Source organism: Condylostylus longicornis, unplaced genomic scaffold (assembly GCF_029603195.1).
Source record: "Condylostylus longicornis isolate FDR11 unplaced genomic scaffold, ASM2960319v2 ptg000243l, whole genome shotgun sequence".
Taxonomy (NCBI): domain Eukaryota; kingdom Metazoa; phylum Arthropoda; class Insecta; order Diptera; family Dolichopodidae; genus Condylostylus; species Condylostylus longicornis.
Window position 1 is genome coordinate 160,928 of NW_026578210.1, and position 23,232 is coordinate 184,159.

A 23,232-nucleotide genomic window follows, 5' to 3' on the forward strand; every position below is an offset into this window, starting at 1 on the left:
TATTAACACAAACACACGTTATTATGAATGTATACCTAGTTTTTTTAAAACTGCGGGTGAACATATAGAAATAAATCTCTCAAATAAAGAAAAGGTTTAGGTTAAAATAAAATAATAATTGTATTCAAATATATATATGTACATATGAATGTAATTTTTTTAAATAAAGAAAAGGTTTAGGCAAAAACAAAATAATAATTTTATTCAAATACATGTATGTATATATAAATGTATTAAAATTTAGCATTTTACAGTTTTCCGTTTGGAACAATAAAAATAAAATTCTAACTACATACGTACATACATATATTCTGTATGTACATATATTTTTTTAAAGCTTGCTGACGAAACGTAATGTTCAGAACAATAACAAATGAAATATTAATATTCAGATGTCACAAAACATCTGATGTCTGATAAAAGCTGACATTTATTTACGTTAAGATTAATTCGTTTATCCGCAACAAAAATATGTGAGATCATCATATTTTCAAATATTATTTATTTATCGGTTTGTGTTTCTAATAATAAAAATAACGTAAAACGTATCATTTATTTCTTGGTTTGTGTTTCTAATTATAAAAAGTATAAAAGAAAAACGTGCTTTTGTTATACAAAAATTTTTTCAGAAAATCTTAAAATAGAGCTATTTCGGGGCTAAAAAGTTCCAATGTCAGATTTTTCTGGTACCCTAGAGGCCAAACTCTACCTAATGCCTTTTGTCTCATGTCTCTAGCCCTTCTAGAAGTACCCGTACTTTTTACCACCTGAGAAGTAGCTATATATATATAATGTAAAATAGGATTGTTTTTGAAGAGTTATACGAAATATGAATAAAATATAGAATTAATAAGAGAAATTCAAGGTACTGCGTAGCCTAGTGGTTAGCGTGGTAGTCTCATAGCCAGAAGGTTATTGGATCAATGCTTGCCTGGATGTTGTATTTTTCTTTTTTTGGATTATTTTAAAAATTTTTTTTTTTTATTTTGTTTAAATTTTGTATTTTATTTTTTTTTAATACATAACAGATAAATGTTATATAAAAGTTTAACGAAAATTTCCAAAAAATATTCTTATAATAGTTTGGAAAAATTCGCAAAAATTTTAAGTACATAAATATGTATGTATGTATATTTTTTTTAAAGCTTCCTGAGTAATTTTTTTTAAGCTTTCTATATGAATTTAATAATATTCAAAACTGTAGAATATATAGAAATAAATTTTAAACGCATAATTATTAAATCATGGGAGTAAACATACAAAAATTAATTTTTCAAATAAAGAAAAGGTTTAGTCAAAAACAAAATAATAATTTTATTCATATATATGTATGTATGTATGTATGAATATATGTGTGTATGTATATATGAATGGATTAGAATTGAAGATTTTGAAATTTTTCGTTCCAACATATGAACGTATGTACATATGAATGTATTAGAATCGAAAATTAAAAAAGAAACAAAAACAAAATAATAATTTATGTATGTAAAAATATATGTATGTATGTATATCTGAATACATGTGTGTATGTATGTATATATGAATGGATTAGAATTAAAGATTTTAAAATTTTTCGTTCCAACATATGAACGTATGTACATATGAATGTATTAGAATCGAAAATTTTGAAATTTTGCTGTTGGAAAAATTAGAAATAAAATTATTAACACAAACACACGTTATTATGAATGTATGTGGTTTTTTAATATTTATTTAAATATGGAAAATACCTTTTTCTCTAAAATTACTTTGTCAAAAAAAACATCCGTCCACGTCCACGTTCTGATAAAGAAGAAAGTTTGTCAAAAACATTATGCTGTAGGTACCCAATTAACAAAATAAACTGCAGCTGAATTCGCAATAATAAAATAATTGACACATAAAAGTGACCAATATCACATAAAAGATACGGGACGATTATTAATTCCCACACGGCCATTCCTGCAGTTCTTCAGCCTCTGAAGAAGTAGTATTTGCATATTCTTCATATTCACCGCACCATGGTTTAATTTTTTCTGCTCCACTATCAGTAATATTAGGTCCTTCGTGGTTTCCTACTTTTTCCACTTTGTATCTATCAAATTCTTTTATAGCCACAACGCGATATGGTCCAATAAATTTGGGGCGTATCTTAAGTCCTGTTCCAAATTGGACTCTCTCTATAGCTACTTTATCTCCGATTTTGTATTTTTGAGCCGGTTTTCTTGTCTTATTAAAATTTTTTCTGTTTTCTTCTTGTATGGACACAATATCTTTTCTAACTTGTTCTCTAATTTGATCACGATTTTCTTCGAAATTTTTAATTAGTTCCTCTTCAATAATTTCAATTATCTTCAAATCGTTTCCAGTTTTCATTCTACATCCTGTAAGTACTTGAAAAGGTGTTGTTTTGATTGCCCTTTGGTAGGTGGAGTTCATTATTTGCTGCACAGGCTTGACAAAATTATACCACTTATCAGGATCATTAATTGAAAGCTTTGTAAGACAAGAAATGACAATAGAATGGGCTCTTTCAATTTGCCCGTTTCCTCTTGGTACTCCAACGGTTATATAATGTAATTTAATATCATGGTCTTTACAAAACTCGTGAAATTTGTGTGAAACAAATGCTCCACCTTTATCCGATATAATTCTGCTGGGATAACCAAATGTCTCTGCGATGATTTCAAGTTTTTGTGTGACTTCATCACTATTTAAAGTTTTGGTGGGAAAAAGCCATATAAATTTAGAAAATGCGTCCATTACAGAAAAAATATATTTATAATGTTTTTTAGTGACTTGCATAGGGCCAAGATGGTCAATATGAAAAGTTTCAAGCGGTTGCTCTCCTTTAGGTATCGGGTTTAATAGGCATTCTTTTTTACCAACTTTTCTTTCGGCAAGTATGCATCGAATACAATTAGAAATGTGCTTTGAAATTTTTTTTTGTAAATCTGGAATAAAAAAGTCTTTTTCTATGATTTCTTGCATTTTTTTGTGGTGAAAATGACCTCTGTTGTGAACTTCTGAAATTATCTGATCTTGCATTTTTTCTGGAACGAAAAATAAGATATTATTATTTACGTTTTTAAAAAGTATATTTTCTTTTAATATAAAATCCTTATACGGCTTGTGTTTTAGTATATCAATTATCGCCATCAAATTGTCATCTCGGTGTTGCGCTTCTTCAAGTTTTTTAAGAAAATCGTTTTGTTGAAATATACAAAATATTTGAGGATTTCTGCTCAAGGCGTCTACGTGACGCATTTTACTACCACTTCGGTGCTCAATCTCGTAATTAAATTCTTCCAACATTAATGCCCAGCGTGCTATTCTAGTTGACAAATCTTTTTTCTTCATGGTACATGTAAAGGCTTTGCAGTCTGTTACAATTTTGAAACGTTGACCTAGTAGATAAACTCGAAATTTCTTCAATGATTCGATAATGGCTAATACTTCCAATTCATATGAACTGTAATTCCATTCGGCATCATTAGTCTTCTTACTAAAATAATATACTGGGTGTAAAAGCCCATCCTCAGAATCTTTTTGGAGCAAAACTGATGCATAACCACATTGGGACGCATCCGTATGAAGTTCTGTGTAAGCTCCATATTCGAAAATTTTTAAAGAAGGTTTTTGTGTTAAAGCTTGTTTTAAATCATTTATGGCATCTAATTCAACTTCGCCAATTCTAAAATGAGTAGTCCTTTTTAATAGATCACTTAAGGGTTTTGCTCTTATAGAAAAATTGGGGATAAATTTTCTAAAATAATTAGCTAGTCCCAAAAAGCTTTGCAATTGCTTAGTAGTTGTAGGTATTGGGAAATTCAGAACAGCTTTTGTTTTCAATCTAGACGGGGATATAGTTCCTTTTGTTATTTGATACCCAAGATACTCAATTTGATTTTGTAGAATTTGGCATTTCTTCCATTTAATTTTCAGGCCATTATTAGCAGCAACTTCCAACACTTTCTGAAGACGACCAATACCCTCATCGATTGTATTGGATGGAATTACCAAATCATCAATGTAAATTATAAGATATCCCTGTGCGATTAGATTTCTAAAAATAAAATTGATATATTTTTGAAAAACGCTCGGAGAATTACACAGTCCGAACGGAACTCTGGTAAATTCAAATTGTCCACAGTGGACAATGAATGACGTATATTTTCTGCTCGATTCATCTATTTCGACATGGAAAAACCCATTTTCGAGGTCCAAAGCGGTAAAGAAATTAGCCTTTTGCAACTTGTCAATCTGTTCCTCAATATTCGGTAAAGGATACCTATCCTTAATAATTTTTTTATTAATGCCTCTATAATCGACACACATCCTGTAAGAACCTTCTTTTTTCTTCACTAGCACAACTTGACTTCCATAATCCGACGCACTCTCAGTTATTATGCCATCATTTAACCATTGTTTAATCTGATCTTCTATGACTTGTTGCTCGCTAGGAGAAAATCTCCTGGGTGGACGATATACTGGTTCGTCATCTATTGTAACAATCTTCATATACACCTGAGATTTTTTCATCGGTTCTGGAACATAATTATTTATTAAAGCAATTACCTGGTCAGACTCATTTCTTTTTAAGTGACTTAAATCTGGAAGATTATCTGTTTCATTAATTTCATCAAGATTAAGTGAAGCTAAGAAACACGCTGCTTCTTCAATGTTATCGGTACTACTTCTTTCAGCATTTTTCATTTTATCATCTTGTCTGTGATTATTTTTATTTTTCCATTAACAATATTTACCGCAGCCAGTTTTAACAGATTCATCCCAATAATCATATCAGTCTTTATACAACTATCACTTATAAAATGAACCTCAATATCTTCATAAACGTCGTTATCAATAGTCACATTAACTTTGCACGAACCTTTTGTAATTACATCGGTTCCCAAGCCAGATATTATTATTGGATTGTTCCTAAAATTATAACAGGTGTTAATAAATTTTAAATAACTGTATTTTAGGACACAAATATCGCTGCCGGTATCAATTAAGCAATCGAAAGAAATATTATTTAATTTTGCTTTAATACACATATTAGTTTTTAGATTGTTATTCGAAATAAGATTTTGTTGCGCTACACTGACGGAATTTTTTGACGAATCAGTGACTACCTCTTTGCAATCAGGCTTCTTATGGCCGAATTTATTGCACCTAAAGCATTTAGGGCCCAAATTCTTTTGTGGGCAGTTATAGAATTCATGATCCCTGGATCCGCAATTAAAACAATATTTTGCATTTTTTTTTGAATAGCTCTCGGTTTTTTGTCTTAAATTATTTCTTATTTCAGATGGATTATTTTTGGTGACGTCAGATTTCTTCAGTTTTTCATATATAAATAGTTTATCTTTTAGCTCACTAATATTTTTACAACCAAATAATACCATTTTATTGTTCACAGAATCTTTAATTCCATCAATGACATAGCTGATAACTGAGAGTTCATCTATTTCGGATTGAGATGATATATCGAGCATAGAATATAAATATTCACGATATGATTCATTAGCTTGCTTTTTCCTTTCCCGTAACATGGTGTGTACATCAGCACTCGTAGTTTTTGATTTAAATTCTTTTAGCAGAGCGTTTTTCAGACTATTATAATTAAAAGGTTTAGCTTCAAAATCGATATAAAGTCTTGCGGCCCCGGAAAGTAAACGTTTACAAAATACAAATTTCTGCAATTCATTCCATCGAAATACAGTTGCATGTTGCTCAAAATCACCAATCCATGTTTGTATATTTATTTCTCCAAATCCAGAAAATGATCTTACTAAACTTTCTATATCTGCGAAGTTAATTTTCACATTCGGTGTTGTGTCATCAACTACATATCTTTCATCGTCAAAATCTACTGCTGAATTACTGCTTTGCATCGTTCTACGGCGTCTAGCACTCATAATATTATGCTTTGAAACTTTAATTTAAAATATAAATCAATCTTATTATAGCAAATCGTCCACCTTATAATTTTATAAAATTTTAATCTACGTTCCACGTTTTAAACTCGCATAAAATTTTCAAATTGTTATTATATTATAATGATTTTTTGTTTTGTTACATAAATTTTAGAGATGGTAGGATCCCGGTTGAGCCCCCATGTGGTTTTTTAATATTTATTTAAATATGGAAAATACCTTTTTCTCTAAAATTACTTTGTCAAAAAAAACATCCGTCCACGTCCACGTTCTGATAAAGAAGAAAGTTTGTCAAAAACATTATGCTGTAGGTACCCAATTAACAAAATAAACTGCAGCTGAATTCGCAATAATAAAATAATTGACACATAAAAGTGACCAATATCACATAAAAGATACGGGACGATTATTAATTCCCACATGTATACCTAGTTTTTTTAAAACTGCGGGTGAACATATAGAAATAAATTTCTCAAATAAAGAAAAGGTTTAGGTTAAAATAAAATAATAATTGTATTCAAATATATATATGTACATATGAATGTAATTTTCTTAAATAAAGAAAAGGTTTAGGCAAAAACAAAATAATAATTTTATTCAAATATATGTATGTATATATAAATGTATTAAAATTTAGCATTTTACAGTTTTCCGTTTGGAACAATAAAAACAAAATTCTAACTACATACGTACATACTTATATTCTGTATGTACATATATTTTTTTAAAGCTTGCTGACGAAACGTAATGTTCAGAACAATAACAAATGAAATATTAATATTCAGATGTCACAAAACATCTGATGTCTGATAAAAGCTGACATTTATTTACGTTAAGATTAATTCGTTTATCCGCAACAAAAATATGTGAGATCATCATATTTTCAAATATTATTTATTTATCGGTTTGTGTTTCTAATAATAAAAATAACGTAAAACGTATCATTTATTTCTTGGTTTGTGTTTCTAATTATAAAAAGTATAAAAGAAAAACGTGCTTTTGTTATACAAAAATTTTTTCAGAAAATCTTAAAATAGAGCTATTTCGGGGCTAAAAAGTTCCAATGTCAGATTTTTCTTGTACCCTAGAGGCAAAACTCTACCTAATGCCTTTTGTCCCATGTCTCTAGCCCTTCTAGAAGTACCCGTACTTTTTACCACCTGAGAAGTAGCTATATATATATAACTAGTCGTGTGTGCTTGCATTGCAAGCCTTGCAAGTATGATGTCTGTAGTTTTGAAATTGTGTTCCATTCTGTGGCTGAGATATTTTAAGTTTACTTTATTTCTTCAAATTCACACCCGTAATATGCATATAGATATGTTTTTTTCCTGATAAATAATAACATAAAACTTAAAACTTAAAATAAAAAAGTTCTGAGAAATAATTACCCAAAAATACATAATTAAACAAATAATTAGTTCCTTTGAAATCTAATACCTTTTGAGTAATTTATTTTAAAACTTCACTTTGAGTTATGTCGCATAAAATCGTAAAATACCTTTCACAATAAACACTTTAAGCCATAAATTATTGTTAATTATAAACTACAATTCATGCACGTATGTATTTGAAGTTTATAATACATGCGAATAAAACGCGTGACTGTAGAATGAGTTAACACCAATGCTAACGTATATAGGGTAATTCGTATTGCATACGATTTCTATGCGTATTTTTGACATTTTTGGGCACCAAACTTTGTTAAAACATTTTCATACAGGTCTTTTACATGATTGCATATCAATGCTGTATCGATTACTTTCCGATTCTACCTTAGTATAATCTATATTATATTTTACAAGATTTTTCCAGTTCATGAACAGGTATACATATAATTTAATAAATAACAAAAACAAAAAATGAAAATAGCAAAAGAGAATACTGGATAGAAACATTACTCAATTGATTATACATACTGTAAAGCAAAAACAAAAAATGAAAAGCGAAAAGCGAAAGAGAATAAAAAAAGAGTAGTAATATTTTTTTTGTTTTTTTGCTTTACTACCATAAACAAAAATAAAAAGCAAAAGGAAGCGAAATATTTTAAATGAGTTAAGTAAGAGTCAAATAATTTTTTGTTGTTGTATTTAACATGGAATGGAATTAAAAAAAATAAAACTAAAAATTGTGAGAGATATAAGAACACGAATAACGTTACGTTACGTACTAAGGCAATTATTCTTCGTGTGCTTGCGAAATTTCAATTGAGTAAGTAGCCAAGCCAGGTCTGTATAAAGAAAAGAGGCATTGATTTTTTATTAATTCACTTTCACTTTGGTTTTAAAGTTTAGTGTGAAAGGTACTATTTCCTTTCCTTTTAATTTTGTTCGGCATCAGTTCCCCATCCGTCTTGCATATGGCATGACTATAAATAAGTCCCAAGGGCAAACTTTTGAAAAGGTTGGCCTCTATCTCCCCCAGCTGTGCTTTTCGCATGGGCAATTATACACAGCATGTTCAAGAGCCATAGACTCCAATTCTTTAAAAATTCAAGTCAAAGATACGGTTCGTCAGGGAAAAATCGATGATGGAAATATTTTAACAGATAACGTTGTTTATAAGGAAATTTTTCGTTCTTAATTGTTAACTAATTTTAATCATATCTATGTAATTAACAGTGACACATATTACATCTTAAAATTTATTAAATTAAAAATATTTCCATTACTTTTATTTATCATTAGTATTCAAACCAATATGATATTTATGCATATAAACTTATTTTAAAATTAATTGCCACAATCCTGTTTTTACAACAGATAATGCTGCTTATAAGCAAACCACAGGGGCCCCTAGTTGATTATACCTTTGTAGTAAATCGCAAAAAGAAAACATATGTATATAAGTAAATGTGTATGTAATCGTACATGCTATAAAACTATATGTAGATAATATTAATTTTTTGTTTTCTTGTTATAACTCACACTTATAGAATTTAACTTATTACGAATATATATGCCATCAAAATTATACAAACATTACCCCCATAAGGATGTAGTACCATTTTGTAAAAAAATGGACCAAAGTATCTTTGGGGGGGGGTAAAGGGGAAAGCGGGTGGAAATCTTTCTTTTTCTGGGACCCTGGAGGCAAAACTCTACCTAATGCCCTTTGTCCCATGTCTCTAGCCCTTCTAGAAGTACCCGTACTTTTTACTACCTGAGAAGTAGCTATATATATATAATGTAAAATAGGATGTTTTTTGAAGAGTTATACGAAATATGAATAAAATATAGAATTATAAAGGAAAATTCAAGGTACTGCGTAGCCTAGTGGTTAGCGTGGTAGTCTCATAGCCAGAAGGTTATTGGATCAATGCTTGCCTGGATGTTGTATTTTTCTTTTTTTGGATTATTTTAAAATTTTTTTTTTTTATTTTGTTTAAATTTTGTGTTTTATTTTTTTTTAATATATAACAGAATGTTATATAAAAGTTTAAAGAAAATTTCCAAAAAAATATTCTTATAATAGTTTGGAAAAATTCGCAAAAATTTTAAGTACATAAATATGTATGTATGTATTTTTTTTTAAAGCTTCCTGAATTTTTTTTAAGCTTTCTATATGAATTTAATAATATTCAAAACAGTAGAATATGTAGAAATAAATTTTAAACGCATAATTATTAAATCATGGGAGTAAACATACAAAAATTAATTTTTCAAATAAAGAAAAGGTTTAGTCAAAACAAAATAATAATTTATGTATGTAAAAATATATGTATGTATGAATATATGAATATATGTGTGTATGTATATTTGAATGGATTAGAATTGAAGATTTTAAAATTTTTCGTTCCAACATATGAACGTATGTACATATGAATGTATTAGAATCGAAAATTAAAAAAGAAACAAAAACAAAATAATAATTTATGTATGTAAAAATATATGTATGTATGAATATATGAATATATGTGTGTATGTATATATGAATGGATTAGAATTGAAGATTTTAAAATTTTTCGTTCCAACATATGAACGCATGTACATATGAATGTATTAGAATCGGAAATTTTGAAATTTTGCTGTTGGAAAAATTATAAATAAAATTATAAATGCAAACATACATACATAATTATGAATGGATACCTGTTTTTTTTAAACTGTGGGTAAACATATAGGATTGAATTTTAAACATAAATAAAAGGTTTAGTCAAAAACAAAATAATAATAAATGAATGTATTAGAATCGAAAATTTTGAAATTTTGCTGTTGGAAAAATTATAAATAAAATTATAAATGCAAACATACATACATAATTATGAATGGATACCTGTTTTTTTTAAACTGTGGGTAAACATATAGGATTGAATTTTAAACATAAAGAAAAGGTTTAGTCAAAAACAAAATAATAATAAATGAATGTATTAGAATCGAAAATTTTGAAATTATGCTGTTGGAAAAATTATAAATAAAATTATAAATGCAAACATACATACATAATTATGAATGGATACCTGTTTTTTTTAAACTGTGGGTAAACATATAGGATTGAATTTTAAACATAAAGAAAAGGTTTAGTCAAAAACAAAATAATAATTTATGTACATATGTAAAAATATAATATGTATGTTTGCATATATGAATATATGTGTGTATGTATATATGAATGGATTGGAATTTAGCATTTTTTACAGGTTTTCGCTCGAACAATAAAAATAAAATTTTAGGTAGATACATACGTACATACATAAATTGTGTATGTATATTTTTTTAAAGCTTGCTGACGAAACATAATATTCAAAACAATAACAAATGAAGTATTAATATTCAGTTGCCACAAAACATCTGATGTCTTTTATAAAATCTGACATTTAAGTTTATTTCGATTTTTCGAAATTAAAATATATGTGAGATCATTGCATTTTCAAATATTATTTATTTCTCGGTTTGTGTTTCTAATAATAAAAATAACGTAAAACGTATCATTTATTTCTTGGTTTGTGTTTCTAATTATAAAACGTATAAAAGAAAAACGTGCTTTTGTTATACAAAAATTTTTTCAGAAAATCTTAAAATAGAGCTATTTCGGGGCTAAAAAGTTCGAATGTCAGATTTTTCTGGGACCCTGGAGGCAAAACTCTACCTAATGCCCTTTGTCCCATGTCTCTAGCCCTTCTAGAAGTACCCGTACTTTTTACCACCTGAGAAGTAGCTATATATATATAATGTAAAATAGGATTGTTTTTGAAGAGTTATACGAAATATGAATAAAGTATAGAATTAATAAGAGAAATTCAAGGTACTGCGTAGCCTAGTGGTTAGCGTGGTAGTTTCATAGCCAGAAGGTTATTGGATCAATGCTTGCCTGGATGTTGTATTTTTCTTTTTTTGGATTATTTTAAAAATTTTTTTTTTTATTTTGTTTAAATTTTGTATTTTATTTTTTTTTAATATATAACAGATAAATGTTATATAAAAGTTTAAAGAAAATTTCCAAAAAAATATTCTTATAATAGTTTGGAAAAATTCGCAAAAATTTTAAGTACATAAATATGTATGTATGTATATTTTTTTTAAAGCTTCCTGAGTAATTTTTTTAAGCTTTCTATATGAATTTAATAATATTCAAAACTGTAGAATATATAGAAATAAATTTTAAACGCATAATTATTAAATCATGGGAGTGAACATACAAAAATTAATTTTTCAAATAAAGAAAAGGTTTAGTCAAAAACAAAATAATAATTTTATTCATATATATGTATGTATGTATGAATATATGTGTGTATGTATATATGAATGGATTAGAATTGAAGATTTTGAAATTTTTCGTTCCAACATATGAACGTATGTACATATGAATGTATTAGAATCGAAAATTAAAAAAGAAACAAAAACAAAATAATAATTTATGTATGTAAAAATATATGTATGTATGTATATATGAATACATGTGTGTATGTATGTATATATGAATGGATTAGAATTAAAGATTTTAAAATTTTTCGTTCCAACATATGAACGTATGTACATATGAATGTATTAGAATCGAAAATTTTGAAATTTTGCTGTTGGAAAAATTAGAAATAAAATTATTAACACAAACTAACGTTATTATGAATGTATACCTAGTTTTTTTAAAACTGCGGGTGAACATATAGAAATAAATTTCTCAAATAAAGAAAAGGTTTAGGTTAAAATAAAATAATAATTGTATTCAAACATATATATGTACATATGAATGTAATTTTTTTAAATAAAGAAAAGGTTTAGGCAAAAACAAAATAATAATTTTATTCAAATATATGTATGTATGTATATATAAATGTATTAAAATTTAGCATTTTACAGTTTTCCGTTTGGAACAATAAAAATAAAATTCTAACTACATACGTACATACATATATTCTGTATGTACATATATTTTTTTAAAGCTTGCTGACGAAACGTAATGTTCAAAACAATAGCAAATGAAATATTAATATTCAGATGTCACAAAACATCTGATGTCTGATAAAAGCTGACATTTATTTACATTAAAATTAATTCGTTTATCCGCAACAAAAATATGTGAGATCATTATATTTTCAAATATTATTTATTTCTCGGTTTGTGTTTCTAATAATAAAAATAACGTAAAACGTATCATTTATTTCTTGGTTTGTGTTTCTAATTATAAAAAGTATAAAAGAAAAACGTGCTTTTGTTATACAAAAATTTTTTCAGAAAATCTTAAAATAGAGCTATTTCGGGGCTAAAAAGTTCCAATGTCAGATTTTTCTGGTACTGTTCGCGAATAATTGCTAACACTTTTAAAAATATTTAAATAAAAAATAAGTTTTTTGGTTTTTAGAATTCTCAGTTTATTATAGAAAGCACCAAATCCAAAAAATTTATGTTCTCTTTTTCTTAAAAAAAATTTACTAAATAAATATGTTTATATATATATATGTTATATTTTCTTTCTCTTCAATTTTCTTTTCTTCTTCAAATTGTTTCACAATACAAATCAATACAAATTTTCTTTCTTCAAATTATTTCACAATGCAAAAGTTATGTGTACAAAAGTTGAAATTATACAATTCAAAAAATGATCTTTGTTTAACAATACTTTCTTTCGGTTTCAATTATATAATTCAAAAAATTATTTCAATTTTGACAAAATGTATAACTCGAAAGTCGATACGTTGCGGTTAGCGATCTTCTAATTAGTAGTACTTCTTCTTGATGATTTTGTCCCTTTTATAATTTCTGGAATCAGCGGTTGAGTAAACGGTGAAGTTGTTCCTAGCCAGTCCCACTTTTCGGTTGTTAACGTTTTCTTCTTTTCTTTTACATAGATCATATGGTATAGTTCAACGAACCTGTAATGCAATGTATCATTCTTATATACATCGCAATACAAATTGTTGTTGTAAAATTCTACGTTTCTTCTTTTCTATTTTATGCTATTTTCCACTTCCATTCTCCATTTCATTCACCTTCTATTTCTTCTCTTACTCCATTACACTTCTGTCAATAGCTGACTATAACTCTAAACAAACTCGTCTATGATCATAGGTGACAGTTGGCAGCATTGAAATATAATATTTGTGCAGAAATGATCGCTGCAAACTGTCACTCACCAGTTTTATTTATATTGTGATGTGAAGTGCAAGTTTTTTAAAGAAAGCAAAATCAAAAATTTTATGTCCAAAAAAAAAATGGAGATTTAAAGGAGCCGGAGCCCAAAAGGAAATGCAGAAATGGAAGGAGAAAACGATGGAGGAGTGAAGAGCAACCAAAAAGTGCTGGACCGGCACTTGAAAATCCTATCTGGACTGGTAGATGCATAGCTGGAAAACATTGCAAATTCATGTAAGTATTTTATTGCAAATAGGATTACATGTTAAATCCAATATATTCAATTTTAGGTGAAGAACAAAAACCCGCTGAGTGGATTACACTGGATTATAGCAAATTTAGATAAGTATCAAAAATTTTCCTTCATATCAAGTAGTGTTTCTTTGTGGTTTTCTTTTGTTGTTTTCTTTTTAGGAAAGGAGAAAAATTAACTGTGATGTCATGACGGAACATTCTCCCGGCCTTGGCATCCATGTTGAAAGATGGCAAAACAGTGACGTGCTGACGGGTTGCTGGAGCATAAAAGGTGTGTTGCTGGTGAACAGTGATATTGATACCGAATTAGCCATGTTGTGATGATAATTGGTAAGTTTTCAAGTTTCGATTAAACGTTCCAAATGCAAGTTGTATCCATCACTAAAGTCATGTTCCTTTTAGGTCTTCACCTGTAACGAGAAGAGCAGAGGGATAGAAGGAAGAAGTTATAGCGCTTTATCTCGCTTTCCGGAAATTCAGGAAGTGGGAAGAATTAGGATAAAGAAAAAAATCTATTAGTAATAAGTTAAAACAAATTAATTTAAGTGTTACTAATTTTAAATTTTAAGTTAAATTTAAGCGTAGGTTAGAAATGTTTGTATTAGGTGCCTCTAATTTTTTTCTTTTTTTTTATCGTTAAGTAGCGCAAGTTAGGTGTTATTAGGTAATGCGATGTTAGGTGCAACTCGGTAACGTTAGGTTGCGCGATTTCTTCAAGTTTTTTTTTTTTTTTTTCGTTTTATTGCGTATTAAGTGTAGTGCCAGTTGCGTACGATTAGATAACGATACGTTACGCGATTTTTTTTTGTTTCTCAAAAATGCGATTAATCGGTCTCGATTGATTGCGTTTCGGTTTCATCATAATTTTCCATTGTATCTACTGGTAGTAAACATATCTTTGCAATCGAACGCCTCAACACATTATCCTTCGTTTTTAACGTAACAACTCGAACAAGTCCATCGGGACCAGGATGAATTTCTGTTATTCCACCCATCAACCATCGGCTTGGTGGCAACTTCTCGTCCCTAAGTAAAACCAAATCACCATTTTCATGTTTTCAGTCCTTTTAGTCCATTTTGGACGCTGCTGCAATCGGTATAGGTATTCTTTATTCCAACGTGTCCAAAAGGTTTGATGCAATTTTTGCAATAGTTGCCATGTGTTTAATCTATTTTCGTTTAAATCCAGCAAAGAAGGCTCAGGTGGTGTAATAATTACATCACCAGTCAGGAAATGCCCAGGTGTTAGGGCCGTGCAATCGTCTGGATTTCTGCTAATTTCACAGAGAGGTCTGGAGTTTAGGCAAGCCTCAATCTGAGTTAGGACCGTTGAAAACTCCTCATATGTCAACTTCGCATTTCCGAGTATTTTTTTAAGATGCTGCTTTGTAGAGCGGACACCAGCCTCCCATAATCCGCCAAAGTGAGGTGAACCAGGTGGTATGAATTTGAAAACCACCCCGTCACGTTCGTGTACTTGTGCTAATTCTGATTTTAATTGCTGTAACATCTGTTTATGTTGTTTTGCAAGCTCTTTGCTAGCGCCGACAAAATTAGTACCATTATCGCAATAGAGTACCTCGCACCTGCCGCGTCTGCTACTGAATCTTCTGTATGCTGCGATGAATCCCTCGCTGCTAAGGTCCGTGACCAGCTCGATGTGTATGGCCTTAACTGCAAGACATATAAAAATAGATATGTACGCCTTATATGTCCTCGTATTTTTTGCCTTTATGAGTTCTCAATTCAAATGGCCCGCAATAATCAACGCCAGTATGTGTAAATGGCCGACTGGCCCTAACTCGAAAAGCAGGCAAGTCCCCCATGAGCTGTTTTTGAACTGCAGCCCGCTGTCGATAGCACGTGACGCATTTATGTATTTGTTGTCGAATTTGATCCCGTGCACCAATGATCCAAAACTTTCTATTTATTACGTTGAGCATAAGTTGAGCACCACCATGCAAAGTTTCGCGATGAATTTTTTCTAAAAGTAGTCGCACAAAATGGCTTCTATCGGGCAATATAATCGGAAATTTCTCATTGTAATTCAAATCTGCGTGTCGCAATCTGCTACCCATTCTCAATATTCCATTTTGATCCAGAAAGGGATTAAGCCTCGTTAAACGACTGTTCGTATGAATAAGTTTCTTTTTCCGCAATTGTGTCACTTCTTGTAAAAAATGTTTATGCTGCACTATTTGTATCCACATCTCCACGCTAGCGTTGAATTCTGACACCGATATAAATGTATTGCAATTTAGATTTCTCTTGGTTACTTTGGCGATGAATCTTTTGATGTAACTCGTTACATTGATTAGTTTCGTAAATGATGAATATCGTGTTTCCAATTCGTGAATCTCGTTGCATTCTTTATCATTTATGATCGTGTTGTGACACAGAGTCGATTTTCGTATCTCGCTATCCGTATCTTGGAGTAGTGTTTTAATTGGCCAGTGTGACTCCGATTTCTGTAACCATTCTGGGCCGTTCCACCACATTTTGAAGTTTATAAGATCTGGTGGATGCATTCCCCGTGAAGCACAATCAGCTGGGTTTTCCTTTGAGGGCACGTGACGCCATATGTTTTTGCCTAATGTGTGATGTATCTCAGCGGTCCGATTTGCTACAAACGTGGTCCATTTGCTCGGGTGAGCCCGCAACTAAGCCAACACGATCTCTGAATCCGTCCAAGCTTGCACCTTCGATATATTTTCAATTTTCAATACTCGCTGGACATATTTCATAAGTTTCGCCAATAATGCCGCGCCGCTCAACTCTAGTCTTGGCAAAGATATTGTTTTTATTGGAGCCACCTTTGATTTTGCAATTAACATGCTAGTTTTTCGGCTTCCCTTTTCGTCTATGACAACCAGGTAGACCACCGCAGCATACGCCTTTATCGAAGCATCACAAAATCCATGTAATTCTATTTTATTTGCTGATGTTGAATAGTAGAACCACCTGTTCATACGTAGTGCTTCCAGATGAACAAGAGTCTTCCTGTAGATCTGCCATTCATCGTGCAAGCTCCTTTCTACCTCATCATCCCAGCCTGAACCCGAAAGCCATAATTTTTGTATCATTATCTTGGCTATAATGATACAAGGTGCCAACCAGCCGAAAGGATCGAATAGTTTTGAAACCTCCGACAATATTGTTCGCTTTGTCCATTTCTGTGAATCATTTTCCAGTAGGGAAATTTTATACGAAAATTGGTCGTTTGCTGGATCCCATTGTATGCCCAATGTTTTCACGGTTTCAGCTTCTTCAATTTTTAAAGGCCAATTGATTTCTCGATGTTCTTGTGGAAGGGCTTCTAGTAGCTCAGCTGCGTTTGATGACCACTTGCGCAATGAGAATCCGCCCGAAGTCATCATGTTCAATAATTGTTTTTGCATTTCCAATGCCCTTTCGATAGAATCCGCACCCGACAGCAGATCATCCACATAAAATGAATCCAACGTTATTCTTGATGCAATAGGATAGTTTACCTTTTCATCTATCGCCAACTGTTTTAATACTCGTGTTGCTAGAAACGGTGCTGATTTTGTACCAAATGTTACTGTAGTCAATTTGTAGTCACGAATTAATTGTCTCGGAGAATCTCTCCAGACTACCCTTTGATAATCGGCATGTTGCGGTGCGATTCGGATTTGCCTATACATCTTCTCCAAATCTGCTGTAAATGCAATTTTATATTTTCGAAAACGTAATAGAAGAGTAGATAAATCATCTTGTATGACCGGGCCCTTTAATGTCTTGTCATTTAATGATGAACCATTTGAAGTAGGCCGTGATGCATCAAAAACCACTCGTAGTTTTGTAGTTGAGTTACTTTCTTTAATGACGCCGTGATGTGGCAAATAATTCGAGATGATTTGTTGTCGTTGATTTTTTAATTCCATTGAATTCACTTGCTCCATATGGTTCATCTGCAAATATTCAGTTATGCACTTGTTGTAGTTGTCTTTCAATACCTCATTTTTTGAAAATTGCTTCTCCATGCCGAAAAGCCTGGCAATCGCAATGTGTCTTGAACTTCCAAGTGATATGGGACGCTCACCTGGTATAAAAGGTAACTCAACCTGATAGCGTCCATCCTCAAGTCTACGAAATGTTTCAGAAAAATGCTTTTCACATAATAATTCTTCTTCTGTATATATTGTTTGTTCCGGTACTTCTTCTAACTCCCAGAACCTTCTGATACTATCATCCAAATCGGATTGGATGTGGAACGTCTCTGTTGATGTCGTGTTGACACTTTGTTGATCGACATTGCCCGTTATGATCCATCCAAAAATAGATTTTTGAGCAATTGATGCACCAGGGGGACCCTTTCTTAGTCCCTCCAAAATAATTTGGCCAAAAATGTCTGCTCCGATGAGTACATCTATTTTTCCCATCGCAAAATAACTTGGATCAGCTAGGATCAATCCGTCTATGTGTGACCACTCCTTGGTTTGAATATTACGCTCTGGTAGCAAGTTGGTCAGTTTCTTGAGAACCAATGCCGAAGTTCGCACCTGCTTGGAATCTCCTAGATCTCGTATAATGACATCCACTTTTGCTAGTGATTTGCCAATGTTGCTTTCTGATACACCGTGTATATTTGTTATTGTTCTGTTTTTCCGTAATTTCAAATTCTGAACCGCTGATTCGGTGATGAAAGAACTCTGCGAACCAGGATCGATTAGAGCTCTCGCCCTCTGATAGCGTCCCGTTGCTGGACATACTATTTTAATGCACGCAGTGGCCAGTAGAACCTGTCGTGTGTGTGCATCCGATGTGCCGCAAGTGTGAACATGGCTGTTGCTGCCGGGTACGAATGCTGGCACCGATGACGAAATTTCACCCGCCGTGGTTGGAGGTGATGGATCATGTGAGACGTAGTGCGCACGTACTTGTGACGCGACTGCGGTCTGCTGCTGTCGCCGTGATAGGCTTCGATCCCCAATTTCTTCGTTGTCCCTATGCAATAGGGTATGATGTCGTTGATGACATTTAAAACAACTCTGTTGACTAGGGCAAGTGGTCATCATATGTCCAGAATTAAGACAGTTGATACACAATCCCCTACCTTTAACAGCTTCCAATCTTTTGTTTTGCCTTAATCCCAAAAATCTTTTGCATTGCTTCACCTTGTGTGGGCTCCGACAAATAGGGCAAGGTGGGTTACTATTCGCCGTTGCATCCGTAGCAGCATGCAAAGCGCAACTATTCCTGTGCTTACTAGCTTCGTTTTGTATAGGTCTATAATGTGATGAAGATCGCCTCGTTGATATAGCCTCCAATGTCCGAAATCGAGTTTCAAGGAAACTTTCCAATTGTCGCCAAGTTGGTAATTGATTCTCCGCGCTGACGCTCTGTTCCCATAGCTGATGTGTCTCGGTTGGCAGTTTTTGCACGATGAGATAAACTATTATAGGATCCCAGCCCTCCACATCTATTTGTAGATTCTTTAATGCCTGTAAGCATTCATTAGTAGTGTCCAGTAATTTTTTAACTGCCGTAGCCGTCTCCTGATTTACAAAGCTTTGATTGAGCAGCAATTTAAGTTGAGTATTAACTAATACTCGCTTGTTGTCATATCTTTCTTTCAACATGTTGAATGCGGCAGCATAATTATCCTCTGTTACTTGAAAGGCTCTCAATAAATGCTCTGGTTCACCGGAAAGGTGCAATTTGAGGTACTGTAATTTCTGGACCGCTGGAATCATCTCATTATTATGGACCAAAGATTTAAAAAGATCATAGAACGAAGGCCACTTTTGATAATCGCCGTCAAATTTTGCCAAGGTGATTTTTGGCAAATTTATTGAAATATTGGGAACATCCACCCTTTGGCTTATACTTTGATTTGGGTCCTTCTTTAGCTCCGGTGGTTTCTCTGGGAATTTGCTTTTCATTTCAGCTTCTATCATTTGATGTTTATGTTTGTCAGTGTATGATGCAACCAATATTTGTCTATGTCTCTTCTTCAGCTCCGCATACAGGCCCCCTATGTCATCTAGAGCTTCCCTGTAAAACGCCTTCGGCTTGCTTTCACGTGTGTCATCCAGAAAATGTGAGACTATTTCCTCGATCAAAAACTTGTCCGCTAATTGAAGCTTAATTAATTTGTCCATTGTATATAGTATCAAAAAAAAAGTGTGTCACGAAAATATCCCTTTACGTTAATGTAAAAGGAACAAATACAAAAGTAAACGAATACGGGCAATAAAAAAATAAACGCTTATTATTAATCAAACGAACAATTTTATTCAAGAACCCAGTTAACTTTTGCTTTGTACAAAGTTTTTATTTTGTAGAAAAGTTATATATATTTTTTTTTTTTTTAACTTTACCGAAAAATAATCGATACCGTACAGTATTAAATTAATTTTAATTATATTACAATTCACTTATTTCACACAACACTTTCAATCAATTTATTGCACAATTCTTTCATTAGAAGTTGTTAACTCATAAATTCACTTTTTAAAAAACGGAATCCCCGCGCGAAAAACAACGCTTCTATTGTTCGAACTAATAATCTTAAAATGTTGTTGAATGTTAGATTAGTAATATGTGCAACCACCAATGATAGAGTTATGATCCTTTTTTAATTAAATTTTTTTTTGTAATTTCAATTATAATTATTACCGCGTTTTGATCAAATCGCACAAGATACTTTCAACCTTAAAATCTTCTTTCTTTTATTATTATTTTTCTTTTTTTTTTAAATAATCTGTTGCCTCAAAAATATAAATAACTATATTCCATCCATCCAAAAAAAAAACAATGTCCACAATCAATTAGACACCACACAAGCAATCCAATTCCATTAAAAATGGTTGAACAAAACATATAATAAAATCTTCAACCAAAATCTCCACAAAAAGAAGAAAATATTTTTTCTTAAAAAATAATTGGAACGGACTTACTTAATTTTCTGTTAGCCAGCCACATACTCCAGAACCACTTACTCCGCTTATTCCATTGGCGCGAAACGCGAACCGATACCGAAACCGTTTTGCACTACTAGCTTCAAAAAATTCACACAAAAAAAAAAAACACAATGTTCCCTTCTTATATATTTTTTTTTTTTTATGTTTGTAAATCTTAATATTTTACACTGTTCCTTTGCAACAAAACTTAAATATATAATGGTTCATTAATATTTTTTTCGAATGTTTTAAGCAACACCTTTTTTTTTCAAACTTTTACCACTATTAATTATTTCCTTTTTTTTTATATATATATCGCACTACCACCTTTGTCTATGGTCTATTTTAACACCAATTTATTACACAACATCGTTCTTCATTTAAAGTATATAAGTTTAATTTTACAATAAAAAAGCCAAGTTTCTAAATTCAAATTTGCCTCCAAAAAAATCCGGCTCGAAGGACCAAAAAATGTTCGCGAATAATTGCTAACACTTTTAAAAATATTTAAATAAAAAATAAGCTTTTTGGTTTTTAGAATTCTCAGTTTATTATAGAAAGCACCAAATCCAAAAAATTTATGTTCTCTTTTTCTTAAAAAAAATTTACTAAATAAATATGTTTATATATATATATGTTATATTTTCTTTCTCTTCAATTTTCTTTTCTTCTTCAAATTGTTTCACAATACAAATCAATACAAATTTTCTTTCTTCAAATTATTTCACAATGCAAAAGTTATGTGTACAAAAGTTGAAATTATACAATTCAAAAAATGATCTTTGTTTAACAATACTTTCTTTCGGTTTCAATTATATAATTCAAAAAATTATTTCAATTTTGACAAAATGTATAACTCGAAAGTCGATACGTTGCGGTTAGCGATCTTCTAATTAGTAGTACTTCTTCTTGATGATTTTGTCCCTTTTATAATTTCTGGAATCAGCGGTTGAGTAAACGGTGAAGTTGTTCCTAGCCAGTCCCACTTTTCGGTTGTTAACGTTTTCTTCTTTTCTTTTACATAGATCATATGGTATAGTTCAACGAACCTGTAATGCAATGTATCATTCTTATATACATCGCAATACAAATTGTTGTTGTAAAATTCTACGTTTCTTCTTTTCTATTTTATGCTATTTTCCCCTTCCATTCACCATTTCATTCACCTTCTATTTCTTCTCTTACTCCATTACACTTCTGTCAATAGCTGACTATAACTCTAAACAAACTCGTCTATGATCATAGGTGACAGTTGGCAGCATTGAAATATAATATTTGTGCAGAAATGATCGCTGCAAACTGTCACTCACCAGTTTTATTTATATTGTGATGTGAAGTGCAAGTTTTTTAAAGAAAGCAAAATCAAAAATTTTATGTACAAAAAAAAAATGGAGATTTAAAGGAGCCGGAGCCCAAAAGGAAATGCAGAAATGGAAGGAGAAAACGATGGAGGAGTGAAGAGCAACCAAAAAGTGCTGGACCGGCACTTGAAAATCCTATCTGGACTGGTAGATGCATAGCTGGAAAACATTGCAAATTCATGTAAGTATTTTATTGCAAATAGGATTACATGTTAAATCCAATATATTCAATTTTAGGTGAAGAACAAAAACCCGCTGAGTGGATTACACTGGATTATAGCAAATTTAGATAAGTATCAAAAATTTTCCTTCATATCAAGTAGTGTTTCTTTGTGGTTTTCTTTTGTTGTTTTCTTTTTAGGAAAGGAGAAAAATTAACTGTGACGTCATGACGGAACAGGTACCCTAGAGGCAAAAGTCTACCTAATGCCTTTTGTCCCATGTCTCTAGCCCTTCTAGAAGTACCCGTACTTTTTACCACCTGAGAAGTAGCTATATATATATAATGTAAAATAGGATGGTTTTTGAAGAGTTATACGAAATATGAATAAAATATAGAATTAATAAGAGAAATTCAAGGTACTGCGTAGCCTAGTGGTTAGCGTGGTAGTCTCATAGCCAGAAGGTTATTGGATCAATGCTTGCCTGGATGTTGTATTTTTCTTTTTTTGGATTATTTTAAAAATTTTTTTTTTTTATTTTGTTTAAATTTTGTATTTTATTTTTTTTTAATATATAACAGATAAATGTTATATAAAAGTTTAAAGAAAATTTCCAAAAAAATATTCTTATAATAGTTTGGAAAAATTCGCAAAAATTTTAAGTACATAAATATGTATGTATGTATATTTTTTTTAAAGCTTCATGAGTAATTTTTTTTAAGCTTTTTATATGAATTTAATAATATTCAAAACTGTAGAATATATAGAAATAAATTTTAAACGCATAATTATTAAATCATGGGAGTAAACATACAAAAAGTAATTTTTCAAATAAAGAAAAGGTTTAGTCAAAAACAAAATAATAATTTTATTCATATATATGTATGTATGTATGAATATATGTGTGTATGTATATATGAATGGATTAGAATTGAAGATTTTGAAATTTTTCGTTCCAACATATGAACGTATGTACATATGAATGTATTAGAATCGAAAATTAAAAAAGAAACAAAAACAAAATAATAATTTATGTA

The 23,232-nt window shown here is 30.8% G+C and overlaps 2 protein-coding genes across 2 annotated transcripts; both read right to left on the minus strand.

Annotated features, from left to right (window-relative positions):
* Positions 1–14,571: 14,571 nt before the first annotated feature.
* LOC129616592 (uncharacterized) lies at positions 14,572–16,275 on the minus strand. Its single transcript, XM_055532221.1, has 3 exons — positions 15,477–16,275; positions 14,905–15,421; positions 14,572–14,773 (listed from the first exon to the last, which is right to left on the minus strand). The coding sequence occupies exons 1-3, from the start codon at positions 16,273–16,275 to the stop codon at positions 14,572–14,574; spliced, it is 1,518 nt and encodes a 505-aa protein (XP_055388196.1).
* A 132-nt stretch (positions 16,276–16,407) lies between these two features.
* Positions 16,408–20,785, minus strand: LOC129616593 (uncharacterized). The gene is made up of 2 exons (XM_055532222.1): positions 20,671–20,785; positions 16,408–20,498 (listed from the first exon to the last, which is right to left on the minus strand). The coding sequence occupies exon 2, from the start codon at positions 19,870–19,872 to the stop codon at positions 16,408–16,410; it is 3,465 nt and encodes a 1,154-aa protein (XP_055388197.1). The 5' UTR covers positions 19,873–20,498; positions 20,671–20,785.
* Positions 20,786–23,232: the final 2,447 nt, after the last annotated feature.